The following is a 17,660-nucleotide window of genomic DNA, read 5'->3' on the forward strand; positions in this document are numbered from 1 at the left end:
AAGGACTGTCCTGCTTGGTAAACTGTATTTGCTTAGGGGCAGGGTATTACTGCTTAGAGGTCTCATTAGCCTCATTTTCCCTTTCCCGTACTCTTTAATCAGTAAAGCTGTTTCAACAAAGCCTGAGAGCATTAATGTACTGAATCCATAGACTGGTAAACGTCTAGCTGTCACAGAACAATGAACTCCTACTAGAGAGACAGAATGTAATAACAATACCTTATACTCACATACTCACCTATCTGCTATATAGGATCCTAACAGGTATGATATACTGATTTATCAGCTTTTAGACTCTGAGTAGGTGACCTCTTTTATAGAAGGGGGTCATGCTGTTTTCCTATGTAGCTTACCTTCTGTGTCAAGCCTCTCAAACCAGAGCAAATCTTTATCCCCCCCACTTTCCCCGGGGGATGTGGCTCCACAGAGATGTTATCTTTATTAGTGATTTAATTAATATTCCTGTGTGATATTATTCCCCTGTGATTCTGTTTCACACTCACAACTTACACATTATACCTGGAACACAAAGATACATATAATGCTTAGAGCCCAATATGATAGTCCTTGTGTAATCCATATGTCCACAACATCTGTTATGGCTCAATATAATAGTCTTTGAGATATTCTAGGCTTCCAAGGCATCTGTCACAATCATCACAGTAGCATCTGAGCACTTCAAAATATCCTTGTGAGATAGATTAACTGTTAGCTACATTTTATAGTAGAGGCACTGAGGCATAAAGAGATCGTATGACCTTCTTTCAGGACTCTAAAGTCTCAATTCAACTCTTAGCAAAGAAGGGCATTCAACTGCCTCAAAACCATATAATGTTCTACAAATGGTTTGGGGCTTCCCCCCCCCCCCTTCTTCACTGTCCATAAATTTCCTTTTGCAATAGTCAACACACAAATACATACCCCCACAATTATTCTCCCTCACTCTATTCAAAATTATGTTCTATTTTTTATAGACTTATGTTTTCTTCTTTGAAATGCTTTATATTCCTTTATTCCTTTATAATAACTTTAATGAATTTTTAGATTCTGTAAATAAATACTTGTTTTTGATGGTGTAATTGATACCAATATGTCTCCATGTAGTAGAAACATTCTGGGGTATTTTTCTGTAAAAGGAATAAAATTCATAAACCAATATAAAACAGTATGAATTTCAGAGAGAGGCTAGCATCACTGACACTGTGTGCACTAGCTGTTGATTTTGTTGAAATGAGGGTCTTGGCATACTCCATTTTTTGATAAAAATCCCTAGTCTCTTCTGTTATTTCCTCACTCATTTATTTTATCATCTATTCCTGCTCAGCATGGTTTGCAGAAGCTGAGAGCGTGTGATTCATAAAGACCAGCTTTGAAAACAGTGCTCCAGGAAACACATTTTGAGAAATGGATACTTTTAAAAACAAGCCCAAAACCCCATATGAGAACATGTCAACTTTTCAAAATAATTGTTAAGAGCATATGAAATTCTGCAAGCTCTCCACCCAGACCCTGCAGATAACTAAACACCAATTTTCTGTCCCTGTCTTCTGTCTGTTTTTATACAGTGACTGATGTACAATTCTTTTATAATAGCATTTTTTCATTTCATTTCTTGAGAGGAGGATAAGGATAGAGCTACATAGTGGTGTAAAAACCAAGTCACAGAAGGAACTGAAAAGAGGAAATAAAAGTAAAAGTTTACGAGAGGCTGCAGAAGTCAGTGGGTTGTTCTGAGCTGCCTGACTCACTCGAAGTTCTGCTCCTTGACTTCCAGAAGATAAAGCTTTAGATATTTCTTGTTTATGTGTGGGAAAACACTTGTTCGGGTGTTTGGTTCCTTTGAGGAGACTAAGCCTTTCTTTTAAGAGCCGTCTTTAGTACTGTTTACAGAGTATCCACAAGTGTGTTGATTATGTCTGTATTGTGAGGGGTATTTGTGCAAAAAGGTGACTTAGGTTAAAAGGCTTGGGTTAAAAGAGCATGTAAAGGTAACTTGGTGTTTGATTTGGGTTAACAGCTTAAGTTCGATGTTACAGAGGAGTCTGACTTTGAAATCTTGCAGCTAAGAAGAATTAAAATCCAACTTGCCTATCTTTGCCACTTTTAATTTGAGTTACTTAGCTGAGTTAGTCAGCGTGTGTGACAAAGGTGTGTTTCTACAGCATAGACATGCCCTCAACATTTCAGTGATGGATTTTCTGAGGAGTCTACAACAGCAAGGGATGTGATAAAGCAAGAGTGAGCTACCAGCTTTGTCCTTAGGGACAGGGATAGCCACAATTAGAAGTAGAGAAGGCAGTGGGAACAGAACAGCAATATGCAAAATAATTAAGCATTACAGTCTCACACAGTTACTGAGAGTCCTCAGCAGATAAAATGTAGCACCAGTGGGATGGAGAAAAGTTGCAACAGTGGCTGTACATGAAAAATAAAGCAAGCACTCTTTAAAATAATGATTTTTTTCCCCACTGCAACCTAACGGAAGTTTGAATGCAGATAAAGTAAAGTCCTCAGATTAGGGTTTGATATTTTTTATTTTATGACCACAAAACCTCAAGTCATCATCATTTTCTCTGTATTTTGAAACACCCAAGGGCTGTAGGCCCTTGCTGGCTGTTCAGAGTGACACAGCTGAAGGGTAACTGTCAAGAAGACAAAGATAAGCCCTTACTCCTAAGCCAAAAGAAGCACATTTCTCACAGGCACCATAAGTTCCAGCCTGACTGCTGGGCTAAACGTATATCTAAGCCTGTGAGATGGAGAAAAGCCTGGGGAAAATAATGACCCTCAAGGTTCAACACTTAAACTCCAAGTAGAAAAGCAAATTGCACCGCTGACGATTTAGAGAGCTGGCTGTAGGCTGCAACCCCACTGCATCCATCCTGGCTGAAAATACTTATTGCTCAGGGACAAAAATTTCCATCTAGTAGTCCCCAAGACTGTGCCTGTACTGCCACATTAGCTGAGGACAAATTTCACTTCAATCCGAATGTCATGTGTATTTATGCTGTGTACTTATTGGCTCTGCTCTGATGCAAGCCTAGTGTGAGCCAGTGAGCACTTCAGAGAAATGCAAACTAGGAGGGAACTGGCGCACACTCACGCTTTGGCTAGAAAAGCAGTGTAAATAAAACTCTCTTGAATGACTCAGTTCTGGATTTGAATGTGGCCTCGAGCGCAACTGCTGGAGGCAGGAGAGGTGTTGCCAAAATGCCCTGAGCTCTTCAAGGCAGGGACAGGGCTGTGTTGCTTCATATGGTAGGATCCCAATTGCAGTACAAATAACACAGAACAGTACAGGCTTTCTATTGCTTACCAAAAACCAATGCCTCATCCTTCTTCAAATTGTACTGATAGTTAATGCAAATCAGTGCTTGGGAGACTGCTGTGTACTCCTGATTAAATTAACAAGCACATTTAACCCCAGGTAGGAGGGAAAATAAGGATAACAAAACCATCCTTCAGTTTCTCTCCTGTGCTGCTGATCTTGGGAATGCAAAGCACTCCTCCAGCTCCCTCAGAAAGCCCCACCTGCTGAGGGGACAAGAGCAAATTATGCAGGATGAGTTGAATTCTCTTGATACTTTCGAGGTATTTCTTGATGTAAAAAAGGGATCCCTAGTTATTCCCTGTAGAACAGCTTTCTAACTGATGCACGTACGTAGCTGAGAGCAAAGCAGGTGGGTAGGTCTGACCTCGGTGGCCACGCTGTGCTTACTAACCCTTTCTGCAGAGGCTACCAACAGGAGTCTCTTCTGATAGTGGGTTGCACTCTTAGTCATTGAATGTATCAGTGATTCCTACCTGTTCTTTTCTTCCTCTCAACAGTTTAAAGCTAATGCAGAGTGTGGCACTGCAAATGCAGTAGGCCTAGGCTGGGACTGGATCAAAAGGGTAGTAAAAAGGTGTGAGTGCAGAAGGGGGAGTTTTGCCCTTTGGAGGCCTTCAAAGACTTTTTCATCCATGTCACGTCTTAATGTGGTGTAGGAGATGGTAATTAAAATCCTGCTCTAAAGTACCTGAAGCCGGAGCAAACAGACATGCAAATAAGTTAATACCTTAATGATCTATTAGGGGATTGAACAAGCAGTCACTCGCAAGTCCTCACTTGAGAGAGTGGCTGGCACTATGATGCAACTGCAGGCTGCAGGAGGACGGGAAGGACACGTGTGCTCCAGGTTTGGCCCCACTGACAACGCTGGCCTTGGCTGGCAACTACACCTCCAGCGTGAAGCGAAGCATGGTTTCCCTTACTGTGCTGCCTAAGACAAAGCTCGTCATACTGTATGAAAGGCAGTAGCAGAGCCAAACAGGCTTTGTTCTTGTCTGCAGGGGATAGTTTATGTGGCCCCAAATCAGTCACATCCAGGATCAGCGATGGGTAGTGTGCTAATGTAGTCAAGGCTGGGTCATGCTTGTTAAGAACTAAATCCTTTAAAATGCGCCCTAAAAATCAGGAAACTTAGGGATAGTAAAGGAGGTTGATTAATAATATAGTTATTCACAAACGTCCAAATCATTACTCAATGTGTAGCTGGAAGGCTGACAACTAAACATGTCCTTATCAACCTGTTCTTCCTCCCTTGCATGCTTTTATTGCTGGAGGACAGTGTATGGACTTGGTCAAGTGACAGGATTCATTTTGAATATACATGCATTAGTGGCATTATCAGAATAATTTCAAGCCTACTACTGGGTATTTTTGAGAGGATGGTTTCTAAAATAAAAATGCACCCTTAAATGTAATCTTAAAAGTTCTTCTAATCTATTTTTCTTTGCAATGCTGGACATGCAAAAACATCACCTCTGTCTTCGTAATTTCCAAGTGTAATTTTCCATTCAAATTTCATGGCCAGGTCACAGAAGCCCAAATGTAAATAATGACCAAAAACAAATTAGACTTTTCATATATGTTTTCTTTATTGACTCATATGAAATGTAATTTTCAGGGGGGGAGGAGCTTATTATCCCAATGTTATTCTTTTAAATAGACTATGCAAAAATAGGTCAAATTTAGGGTTTGTCAAACTCACAGCACTTAAACATTCACATAGTCCCTACTCCATCTGTTTTAATTAACTAAACCTCCATCCATTGTGTAATATAAGGACACTGTATGTCTTAACCTTGAGTTTCCTAACTAAAGTGATTTTTCTCCCTTAGCCTAATACTACATAACTGCAGACAGCATTGCTTCTGCACCTTCCCCAACATCTGAAGAAGCTAGAGATTTAATGTATTTTCTGTTTGCTCTGGCTGTTGGCAAAAAGGATACTTGCCTCACCTTTTCAAATGCAAACCTTGTATAGAGAAGACAGGAAATGCAGACATAAACACTCATAATAATCTTTAGTTTTCAGCCTGTCTAGTTGCCACAAAAGCCACCATGGCTCACCTGGTGCATTTCTGCCCCTAAAATAGCCACTGCCCAGCTTGCTTTCCCATGTCCTGGATATCATGACATTATTCTCTTTACGGATAGGTACACGTGTGTGATGTTGTTGTTAAAGGCGGTAATGAAGGGATTTTGAATGGGAGAGCAGAAACTATTTCCACAGCAAAGAGTAAGGAACAGGAACTTAAGCCGAAGTCCTAGGAAACGGAGTGTTTTGGGTTATTCCTCCAGCATTGGGAGGGTTCTGTGTAATCCTGAGGGCCATGTGGACACAGTCCCATGAGGAAGCCCTGGCAGGAAAGGCGCAGCAGGCAGGGAAGCAGTGAGGCTGCGGGTGTCTTGGGCCGGCGGCCCGGAGGACCAGCACACGCTGCGGCCCAGGGCAGCAGGCGGCAGTGGGGTGAAGTAGGGCATTTTGCTTTGGAGAGCGGTTGTGTTTTGACCCAGCTGCCGTATGTGCCAATGAATGCCTGTCACTGGGTGAACTGGCAATAAAAATTCTGAACACCCCATTTCTTCATACTGTGAGGGTTTCTGAGTGGAAAGGACAGCTTCGGGTGCTGCGCTCCACTTCCTCGCATGTGCAGTGCATTACCTACTAAACACTCCGTGCTGAGGGCCCTCAGCTTAGCTCAGCGACGGTTCTGATGGGTGTCGCCTCACTTGGAAAAAAATACTCATTTCTCCCTTCAAGCATACAGCTCCTGAGAACTGCTGGCCCGCACCCGCCGCCGGTTCCTGCTCCCCGTGAGCGCTCCGGCCCCCGCGCTGGGAAACGCGCTGAAAAGCACACACGCCGCGGAGGCGCCTTCGCGGGCTGCCGCCGCGGGCCGTTGGGCCGCGCCGGCAGTTGGGAGGCGGCTGGGGGCGGGTCCGTTGGCCGAGGGGGGCGGGGCGCCCCGCCCGGCCCGGTCCGGCCCGGCCCCGCTGGACAGCTCCGGCGGCGCGGAGCGGAGCGGAGCGGCGCGGCGCGGCTGGGCGGGGAGGCGGCGCGGCGCTGCCCCCTGCCGGCACCGCGCCCCGCTGCCCGCCGCGCCGCGCCCGGCGGGTGTGGCCGCCCCCCGCGGCCCGGCGAGGCTGCTAGGTGCCGCGGCCGCCCGCCATTGTGCGCTGGGCGCCGCGGCGGCCCCACCCGGCGCGGGCGGCACCAGGCGAGCAGACGCCCCGGGGCAGCGCCGGCAGCTCGCCGCCCTCCGCCCCGCCCCGGCCTGACCTGACGGCGCCCCGCCGGCCGCTGCAGCAGAGCCTGCGGGCAGGCGGCGCGAGGATGGAGGGCGACCGGCTAGAGCCCTCTGTGAGTGGGGGGGGCGGCGGGGGGAGCTCGCCCGGGCCGGGGGGAGCCCGGGGCCAGGGGGAGCCCGGGGCCGGGGCGGCGGTGCGCCGGGGCTACGCGCGTGAGCGCCCCCGTTTTGTGGCAGCGCAGAGCGGGTGGCGGCGGCCGGGGGCGACCGTGGCCGGTCCGCGCGGTCAGCCACGCCGGGGGGGGGGGGGGGTCAGGTCGGGCTTCCCAGATCCGCCTGCGGTGCCGGGGTGCGGGCGGCGCTCGGCGCAGAGGGGCAGCGCAGCCGGGCCGGGCCGAGCGGGGCGGGGGCCCGGCGGCGGCGGCGGCGGCGCTGCGCCTTTGTTCCGGCCGCCCCGCCCGGCCCGGCCCGGCCCGCGGCGCCGGAGCGAGGGGATTTTTTCCCCCCTTTACTTCTGAGGGGATTTTTTTTTCTTTGCTTCCAAGAGCTTGGAGGCCGTCAGCCCATATATCTTAAAAAGGGGCTCCCTGAACACACGAGAAATGCTGCTGCTCCTGCGAACAGATAGATAAAGTCAGCTGGTCTGATTTCATGGCAAACAACGTTCATGGGCAAGACGAGCGGTCACCAAGTGCCCAGCGTGTGTGCCTGCAACTTCATGCTCTCTAAGGTTTTACTTGCCATTGGCTTTCTCAGCAGGTTTTCCAGCATCCGAGCTCAATGCCAGATGGCCGCAAGCACATTAAATTATCAAAGTACTGTATAGATCCAAGGGCTGCGCTTTGTGCGCAAAAAGAAAAAAGAAAAAAGAGGTTCTTAATTAGAACTAGTAGCCTAATGAAGTCAAGGCAGTTTCGGTGCTTAATTGGGATTTACACTGCAGCCCGATGTTTTACCAGTCTGACTCTTGGGTTTTTTTTTTCGTTTGTTTGTTTGCTTGTTTTAAAAACAAGCAAGCAAACTGAGTTAAACCTATAGATTCCTACTTTTAATAACTACGGTTGCTCTCACTTCACTAAGATTTTTACCCTGAGTTAAGACTACTCCCCTCCTTTTTCCTCCCCTGCAATGCAGACATGACCTGAAGATGAACTGGGTTTGCATAGTTTCAGTTGAAATGAATGTTGCCAGCGCTTTCAGAAATGGTGATTTAGATTTGTGTGCAGTGTTAATCAGAGCTGTGCCTCAAAACAGCTAATACTGTGTACAACAATTGTTCTACAGAGCTGGGGTTTCAATGGCATATATACATACAGCAATGCAGTAAGTCCTACTGGCTTGTATTTTCTGCACTTACACTTGCTTTCCCCCCCTTCTGTCATGAAGGTTACCATAAAGAATATCGAAAGAGAGCTTATCTGCCCAGCATGCAAGGAATTATTTACCCATCCACTGATCCTTCCTTGTCAGCACAGTATTTGTCACAAATGTGTAAAAGAAATTCTCTTCACACTTGAAGATTCTTTCACCGATGGAGGCTCTGAATCCTCTAATCAGAGTAGCCCTCGAATTCGAATCCATTCTCCTAGCATGGATAGAATTGACAGGATTAGTAGATCAGGTATGTATCAGAGTTTTGCATGTTTTTCTAATTTCTTGTATGTTGGACTGATTTGAACTGAATGGTATCTGCATTGGTAAAGTGTCTTCTTGGTACTCCTGACATCAGTAGTTAAATGGATAACTTTGGGAATAGTGCAAGTCTTGTTCATTCTGCACTAAGAACAATGGGAATACTTTTATTTTAAGGACAATGCACTCTATTTCATGTAGAAATAAATTAGTCTTTGTGGCATCATGTAAATGTTTGTAGCCATTGTTTTTATTTATTCCTGTGTTTCAGTGACTGCTGAGCATCAAGATGGCGATTTCAACAATTTTGTCTGTCATAGTACTGTTAAGTTGTTCTCTCAGATTTTTGCCAGCCTAAATTCTGTAGTTATGACTTCCTTCTGAGTCTTTGCAGACTTTCCAAGTAATAGTTTTGTCCTATCCATGTCCTTATGTTTACATTAAATTGTTTCCGTAGAGGATGATCATTGCATGGTTGAAGAACTCTGATGGATGACTGTAACAAACAGTCTCTTTCATCATGGTCTGCTTGAAGCTTTAAAGACTACTTAGCTTTATGGCCCTTATTGCTCTTTGTGATACCACACCGTAAAGATTCTTAGTTTGATTCTACTCGGTTATTTGTCTAATCCACAGATAAGTTGATCAACTTTTATGCAGATATATGGAAAGTATTTCACGCATGCTATACTTAAAAGAAACCTCACATCCTGTCTTTTAGGATTCATTCTGGAATAATTATCCATTTTAAATCCACTCGCTGCAGTGTTCTGGAAGAGCATTCATGTGCAAGACAAATCCTAAATCTTGTGTTTCGTGTGTTCCTAATGTTCATCCTCCCCTTCCCAGTTTTTCAAGTTCAAATGTTTTATTTCACCATCTTCTCTTAAACATCTCTTAACTTTAGTACTGATATTTTTTCAAATAAGTTTGATAAGTAAATGTTATCTTTGCCTTAATTTGGCTGATTGATGCTTGCGTGGTATGAGGGAGTCCTCAGTTGAGTGGCCAGTTATTTTCATTACAGCCCTATTCAGATATGGGATGGACAGCCCCACAGTCGCTCTTTAGCTCTACATACAGTTCACTTATTGTCTAAGCCCTTTGCTAACTCCAGTTTCATGCAAGCTTAGAATGAAGAGAGCCCCATGGTAACTGAATTCTCCGAAATAGAAGTCCGTTTACCTTTTCTACCTGGTAAGCATAATGTGCCGATATTCCTTCATGTGCATTGATGAAAGCTCTCACTGATTTCAGTTGCAGCTGTCCGCTTTATATTTTTACAAAGTGGACATCAGACCTCCAGGTTGAGTGCCTGGGAACTGTGGGTGACCTCCCTGTGAGAGCTGTGGCTTATGAAATGTGGGAGTATCAGACAGGCTATGCATGGGGAACAACCTCCCCATGCTGTGTTCAGCAGCTTAAGCAAGCAGATAATCCTTTCTCTCCTGTCAAAACCCGTCTTCCTGCTTGCTTTCCATCAGCCACTACAAATAAAGATCTAACATTGCATGGTCTCTGCTTGCTGCCATAGCACCCAGGTACTGAATGAGGCAGAGGCTTTGTTGAGAGACTGGCATTTAATTACTATGAGAAACCAAACACTGTAATGTCTCCTGTGTCAATGTATGGAGGAGAAGCAGGTAGTGTGGGAGACTTGAGAATTAAGATTTGAAGAGCTTAACTTGCAGCTCCACCAGACTTGTTGGATGCCCTTTCCACGAGGTTTAGTGTTACTGCTTTGTTATGTCAGTAAGGACAAGACAACAAAGATTCATTCTTGGCACTCCTCCTGCTTGTGATTTATGCACACAAGTTATTGCAGGGGTTGTAATTTTTAAATCCATAGTAGTCCTCCACCATCCCAGCAAACTGATAGGAAGTAATGTGTGTTATCTCCTCATCTGACCTATTAGTAGAGGGAAATGAAGGCTTTGTTAAATAGAGGTCTTCGTACCTGTTTGATGGGCAGCAACAGAATGTAGAGACATGGAAATATTGGGCTTTCCCCCCTTCCCCCTAAAAAGCATTGGGCAGATGCACATTGTTGGAAAAATTATCATCTCAAATGGCTCAAATTTGCAAAATGAAAAGCATATGGAAATGGGAGCTTTAAAGAACGAAGTTAGATGTACAGGTTGTGCTGTCTTTGCTTGCAATGTTAAAGGCATTGTAGCTCCATTGCTAGGTGGGGTGGGAGATTTGCTCTCAAAACTTTGGGTACCATCAGTGTTCAACTAAATTGCAGCTGACATTTGTACAGTTCTTGTCTGGCATCCCAAGTAACTATGTTGTGCATACCCTTGCTCACTTCCTTTTGCGAATAGACCTTATACAATTTATAAATTTATTATATATCCTGAGTGGGATTTGTAATAAAATATTAAAGAAGAACATCTGAAGTCGTGCATCACGTGAAACAGTAGAATTTCTGGCAGGTCTGTATAGGGCATGTTGCTGTAGGACATTATTTTCATACTTGAAAATATATATGACACCTTCCTCATTTATTTATTTATTTTTCTTTCTTAAGGAATCCTTACTATCTATTGAGGATACCAGCTATTTTACATGATTTTGGCCTTTAAATTCTTGAGAAACCAGAAAGAGCTGGTCCACATTTTGTAATTATTGTGCAGACACAGCTTGCATTTTCAAATACAGTTTATCGTAGTGTAGAAAAGCTGAAACTGATAGAACAGTTTATTTTTCAGTTGAAATGGAGTGCATGTTCTTCTTAAATCTAAGGTTTTGGTCAAAAAAAAATCCAGTTTTGTATGTAAAATGACATGATTTTTTTGATTAAAAAAATCAAATTATGTTGTATATAAAATAAAAATAAAGGGTATTTCTTATTGCTAATCGATCTTCTGTAATGTTAGTGTACTTAGAAAAAAGCATGTGATGTGGTTATGTTGACACTTGTGCAGCATTGATGGATGATGAGAAATGGAGTAAGTTTGAAAAAAAAATCTATCTATCTATCTATATTTTTTTCCTCCATCTCTTCTTTCTTCCTTCTTCTTCCTACTTTAATACAATTGTCGTGTGTTAGGAAATTAAACAACCTTTCCTTTCAGCCTTACAATAGTTTAACAGCCACAGGAAAGAAAATAATTGATGCTCTTCGTCCGAGCCATTGTAAACCAATGGTATATCTCATTTTTCAATTTCTAAAAACAGCTTTCTGTTCATTGTTCGCAGCCTCGCAGAGGAGGTCTTTTGGGTGGAGAGGTAGAAATGCTTCACTTCTTGTATGGCTCTAGATAGTATAGTGTTTAGATCTCGAGTTCAATATCGTTGGTTAGCATATAGTTTTTTGTCAGTGGTCAAGTCCACAAAATGGCTTTTGCAGTGAGCAAAGGTGTAGAAGACTTCTATTAGGAAAGCTTTTCATTCTGTTCTATGATTGACTTAAAGGTCAACTGGACTGGAATTAAGTGAAGGGATGGCTTTTTTTCATGTGTGTGTGCATGACTAAATATACTTTAAAAGGTGCAAATACATCAACTATCTCTTCCCTTTAAAACAAGCAAACAAAACCCAATAACCCTCTGGCTTTTTAATTTTCAAGAGTTGTGTAATCAAGTTTCAGTACAACTGCTCTTACTACCAGTGAAATGTAATTATTATATTGATCTTTATAACACTTAGAGGTCGTAGTCAGCAATATCACTTTTAAATGGAAGGTAATATCAGTTCTTCATTGGATCTGAACCCCTTTAATTGTATCTGAGTAAAAAGGAAAGGATTGAAATTCACACCTTGCTGATCTGACCAGGTCGTTCTGGATCTGGCAATTTAGTATGGCACATACAGGTATGAGGGAAAACTAAATACTTAAAACTGTCACTTTTTTTCTCATAATTAGCATGCTGACTGACACAGTCAAGTTGAAGGATAGCCAATGTCTCTTTGTTTTAAATAGATTTAATTCCTGAAACACTGGCAGAGATGCTAGTCTGAGCATCTCTGCCACTGTTTTGGGCTTGTTCTGAGGTGTTATCATAAATGTTTCTTTTTAGGTGTGGTCCTCTGTCAAAAATGGGAAAACCAAACCTTCTTGTTGGCATAATATTGGCAGGCACATGAACAGTCCATAAAAATACTGTATCCTTCAAGAAAGGAATGAACTGAACTAACCACAAATTGAAATTTCACACTCCACACGAAGAACAAAGCAGCTAATAGGAAGTGGAAGTCAGATTGCCTCAGCTGGAGAATAGAAGTGTTGTAAACAAACGAAGATAGTATAGGACACTTAAAGTTCTCATAAAGCTGAATTTATCTGCTCTGGTCACAGAAAGCACCCCTGACTTGGGGAAGATTTTTGAAGCATCTGAAAATTATTTTTTAAACTATGAATTTGTCTCCATTTTTTTTATTTCTTCCTAAAGATCTGTTCACAAGCATTAACTGAGTTTGGGGATGGCAGTATACACTTTTTTTTTTTAATGCATCAGAATCCAGTTGACTTTTAAAACCTTTTTTGTTTAAACTTTCACAGAATTAACATTCATGTCTTCCATTATCACAGAATGCTGGTGATACTGTTTACTTGGAAAACACAATTTTATCTTTTAAGATGTCTTATCTCTTTGCAAACCCACAGCTGTAGGTTGGGTGACTTTTCCACATTTTAAGTGTTAGTATCTCCCTGGGGGAAGAGGATGTTTAAATGGTGTATTTATAAGATGTGCCCAGCTTCAGGGTACTCTTTGACTAGGGTCTTTACAACCTGTATGTATTCTAATATTTGTGAGTTTGGAGTCTGAGTAGGAAAACATGTTGTGTTATCTTTTTAAAATTTTTTTAACAAACTTGGAAATCTATTTTTACTGAGTCAATAATAATCAGTAGTATGTTCTCCCGTTACCGATCGAGGTATTCACTGAAAGGGGAGTGTTCTGTTTACAACCCACAATGGAAATTTTTTTGTGATAACTCCTGGTGTTTCACAAAATAAATACTTGTTGTTGGAAACTGCATTGGCAAGGTGTAAAAGAGAATCTGGGGAGGATCAAAGTTTCTCTGAACTGCGCATTAATATGTCTGCAGAATCCAAATTTTTTGCTACTTGAAATGCTTTTTAGGGTTTTTTTTGTTTTGTGTTCTTGTATATGTAAAAATTTCAATTTTAGCAGGCTGAAAGCCAGACAAAGATAGAAAAGACAGTGCTCAAAGTAATGTCTCATATCAACAGATATGTTTGCTTTGCAAAATATGAGCTTATAAATCCTATAAACAATAAGCAGACTAATTCTTACTGCATGTTAATATTTAATGTTCTCACTAGGCAAAAAGAGAATGTTTCCAAGCTTTAAGTATTGAAGTGGCAGAGTATGCTGAGAAGCTTAGCAAGTATGCTTGCAGGTTTTAAAACAGAAAAACTAAGCTCTTAGAGTACTGTTTAGTGAAAAGGGATGAGACATCTTAAAATATGCGGGACTTTCTGGGTGTTGGATTGCTTTCTGTAAGCAAAGTGTCACCAGTATGTGTAGAGCATGGCTCATCACTACAGTCTTGTTTTGTTCCATGACTGGCAGAATGAAAGGTCTCAATTGGATTGCAGCTAAACTCATCTTTGAGTTAAACAGACACCAATTCCACATTTGAGCCGCTTGGGCCATACTTCAAAAGCATGCTATTGGATAAGAATTTCAGACTGTATTTTTAAACTTGACCACTGCACCATATTTTTCCATGTTATCTTGCTTTGTCATTGCTTGCTTTCTGCTATAGTGAACTGCTTGTAGGCAGTCTCGTACATACAACACTGTATCATTATTTTCCTAGTCTTAGCAAATGTAAGTATTCCCGGTCCCCCTCTCATAGCTGTTGACTGCATGATACTGCATGCAAAATCATCCTTCTGCTCAGGCCGTTGTAGAAGCCCGTGCAGCAGGTCTCTTTCCATTCTGTGCAGAGTGCTAGCTTGGAGCATACATTTTAAATAAGGTTTGTGTTTCACTGCTGTTTCTGTGCATTGCATGTGTGTGTTGCTGTATTTGCCAAGTTACAGGTATTTCAGGATGTGTAGTTTGGGTTATTTATTCACTTCAAGTAAGTATCAAAAAAAACATCTCTGCTTCCCGTAGGCAGAGAGTTATATACTGTTGACTTGGATTACTAGTACTGTGTTCTGTAAATGTGACCTAATTGTGCTGCTCAGAACCTGCAGAAAGGTGTAAGACCAGCTGACTCTGAGACTGTCAGCTTGTGTATGCTTATTCTTGCTCTGGTTCTGGCTTTTTAGCTGATGATCATGCACAACTATCATGGGGCACATTTCAAAGATTTGTAAAGGAATTAGTTCCTTATGGGAGTGTGTTTGAAGAGGCTGAGAAGTGCATGATAGGAAGGGAGGCTTTAAACTGTTGGTTGTAGCAGTCATAGAAGAACGGCATAAAGCAAGTGTCTTTTTGGCTAGCATCAAAGGACACTTCAGAAGTGTTGATGCTTCATTTCATTTTGGAGAGGAGCTGACTGAATACAGATAAGAACCAATTTCCCATTCTAATAAAGAACTGATTTCAGCACAATTTGGCTGTATGCACGCTAAGTCATACCTCCACTTACAGATTGGTTAGTTGTAGCGGCATGCACTCTGCTCAAGGGATTTTAAAACTGTGCTCCATTGGGAGGATGGTTTTTAGATTTTTTGTATGGGGAACTGAGAGGATGCATATTAGGTGTAAATGCTGGCTTAGCCTGCTTCAGAATTACTTGTATGGCCCCTCTTTGTTGTTCCTCTTGAGTTCATGAATGAGGTGGGGGATGCACTCCCTGTTCGATAGCTCCGAGAGTGTTGAGCTGTGACGAGCTTTTGGGTCTACAAGAGCCATTTCAGAACAAGTTCCAAGGGCTTTTTAAGCTTGTAGCTTTACTTGAGCCTTGGGTGACTTTATTCTGGAGAGGAGGAGAAAGTTTCACATAGCTATTTGGTGGGAATGTAACCTCTCTGCAATCCCCCTCTAAAACAAAAAGCGATAGGCTTACACTGTTTAATCGTGCGAATCTGTGGTTCCCTAACTCGGGGTAAGGAAATCTCTCAGACTTAACTCATCTCAGTGTTAGGTTTCCCTCTGATTTCTGTGCAGGTTTAGTTGGCAATCCTTCTTTATCAAGGCCATTCAGCTGGGGAAAGGCCAAGTCAGCCGCAGCATGTTTTGACTAACTGATTTAGTTTGGTTTGGTTCTCTTGCTGGCTGTTTTTATGACTCTTATTGGGAAAAGCAAGATAAGTTTGTCTCAGCCAAAGCAAACTTTTAGGAGCCCAAAACTGGCTATATTCATCTGGGAATAACTATTTATTCTCACTCTGAGAATAAACATCCTTCGCTTGAACATGTTACAAAGCCATGACTCTGTATCTGGGCAGCCTAATACTAATTGGTTTCCGGAAAGTACATATTTAGTGTTTAAAAATGGCTGCAACTTGAATGCATGCAAAATTAGACCAGGATCTCCAGAATATTCTCTTAGGGGAGTGCCTTTTGAAGCTTTACATGCTGTGTAACTGCCATAGGAGTGTTTTAGGCTTATGAAAGAAAACAGTGTTCCTGTGTAAACCCTCAGACTAGTTAAAGTAACTGGCCCCAAGTGACTTGCCATGAGTTTAGGCAGTCCTCTTCCACACCTTGTGCAGAGATGGTGAGATGTTCTGAACAGAAGAGAAATTATATTTACAAATGTCTGGCTATGCAGGGCCTTATTTGAAGAAAAAGGGTAGTGGTGTTGACATAGTGGTGTTGCAAGAAACAAAATTGCAGGAAGCAGATGATAGAATTGGAACAGTTAAATTCATTTTAACATCAAATTATGTTTTAGAGTAGTTTGTAATGTGTCCGTACTCAAACATTACAGTGCTGTGTAATGGCAAATCTGTTCTCTTTGGCTTGGCAGAATGCATATGGATTAGTATTGTATTGGTTTGGATGATGTGCTAAAATAGTTTGGGATTGGTTCATAAATTCCTGTGTCCTAAAAAATCTAAAACTCTCCTGTTTGTGCTCCTACTAAACCAGGATTTGCTGTCTATACAGGCAGAAAACGCAATTCACTGACTCCTAGAGCAACTATGTTTCCCTGTCCTGGCTGTCGGCATGATATTGATCTTGGAGAACGTGGCATCAGTGGCTTATTTCGAAACCTTACTTTGGAAACCATTGTGGAAAGATACAGGCAGGCAGCCAGGGCAGCCACAGCTATTATGTGCGATTTCTGCAAGCCTCCAGCTCAAGAATCCACAAAGAGCTGCATGGACTGCAGTGCAAGCTATTGCAATGAATGTTTCAAAGTATACCATCCTTGGGGAACAGTAAAAGCCCAGCATGAGTATGTAGGACCAACCACCAACTTCAGACCCAAGGTAAGTGTATATCTTAATATAGTTCAGCATTTGGATATAGCTTGCAGACACATCTGTGCAGCAGTAGTTGCTTTTTAGGATCATTGTTGCTTTATTGACTTCTGCTGTTATTTATTGAGTGAATTGTAAGCTTTTGTTCTTATTGATGCTGAGGTAGTTTGAGCTGAAAAGTGCATAGAAAACGTATTTGAAGGGGATCCTAGAATAAAGGATTTTTTACTTTGAGGAATGGATTGTGTTATTTGTGGTTTGTTGTCCTTTTGTAAGACTTGATGATCTTGATCAACCAGAATTGCAGTGCTTTCCTCTAAAGGTCAGTTCAAGCAGGACATATGTGTTTGTGGTAAACTTAAAAAAAAAAAAAAAAAAAAAAACGCTTTCCCCTCCCCAACTTTATACAGGTTCCCTTTGATGTTTTTTTCCTGAACTTGATCTAAAGTAGAGCGTCTTTTTTTTTTTCTTTTTTTTTTTCTTTTCCTCTCCTTTCTCCTCCCTCCATGCATCTGCCAGTAGCAGGAGGTGGAGTTCAAGTCTCCACTGTCACTCCACCCCATTATTTCTTAGCTGTAGCAGAAGAGGAAAACATAATGGCTAGTTTTCTACTTTTCATGCTGCTGCTGCATTCAGGCAAAACAGAGTGACCGCAAACTAGTTACCTTTGTTTCTGCTGCTAAGCTGATGCAGAACATGGCTGTGCCCTATTGAGTTGAAGTTACATGAGAGGGGCAATTGTCACAGCTGCCATCTCTAACAAAAGACTGCAACAGGTCTTAATGTCCCTGCATTTGCAGCATGCCCTGTGGCCTGTGACAGGGAGAGAGCCTTGGGCTGATTTTCCTGAACTTGTTTGTGACAGCAAGGCTTGGGGCTACAGCTCTCTGGAGGGCACTGGCCATACTTACTGTAATACTAGCTCTTGGTCCCCCATGCAAGTTGTGGTTCTGGTGCAGGGGGACACAGCAAGCTCAATTCAAAGTACCTCCAGTAATGAGGCAATCTTCTGAAGCTTTTTCTAGCACAGTGCTTAGGTGTGTTATTATAGAAGGGATATAGTGTGAGGGGTGTAGCACGAGGGAAGGTT

General features: G+C 42.5%; 1 protein-coding gene across 3 annotated transcripts in view; it reads left to right on the forward strand.

Moving 5' to 3' along the window:
* The window catches only part of TRIM36 (tripartite motif containing 36), a 32,551-nt gene that overhangs the window by 2,082 nt on the left and 12,809 nt on the right, over positions 1–17,660 (forward strand). For 2 of the 3 annotated variants that reach the window (XM_067315843.1, XM_067315845.1), the window contains exons 1-3: positions 6,629–6,689; positions 7,963–8,197; positions 16,254–16,579. In XM_067315843.1, coding sequence (XP_067171944.1) covers positions 6,663–6,689; positions 7,963–8,197; positions 16,254–16,579 — 588 coding nt within the window. In that variant the 5' untranslated portion in view covers positions 6,629–6,662. Of the gene's footprint in view, positions 1–6,628; positions 6,690–7,962; positions 8,198–16,253; positions 16,580–17,660 lie in introns of those variants that run through there. The other variant, XM_067315844.1, reaches the window with a different exon arrangement.

Source organism: Apteryx mantelli, chromosome Z (assembly GCF_036417845.1).
Source record: "Apteryx mantelli isolate bAptMan1 chromosome Z, bAptMan1.hap1, whole genome shotgun sequence".
Classification (NCBI taxonomy): domain Eukaryota; kingdom Metazoa; phylum Chordata; class Aves; order Apterygiformes; family Apterygidae; genus Apteryx; species Apteryx mantelli.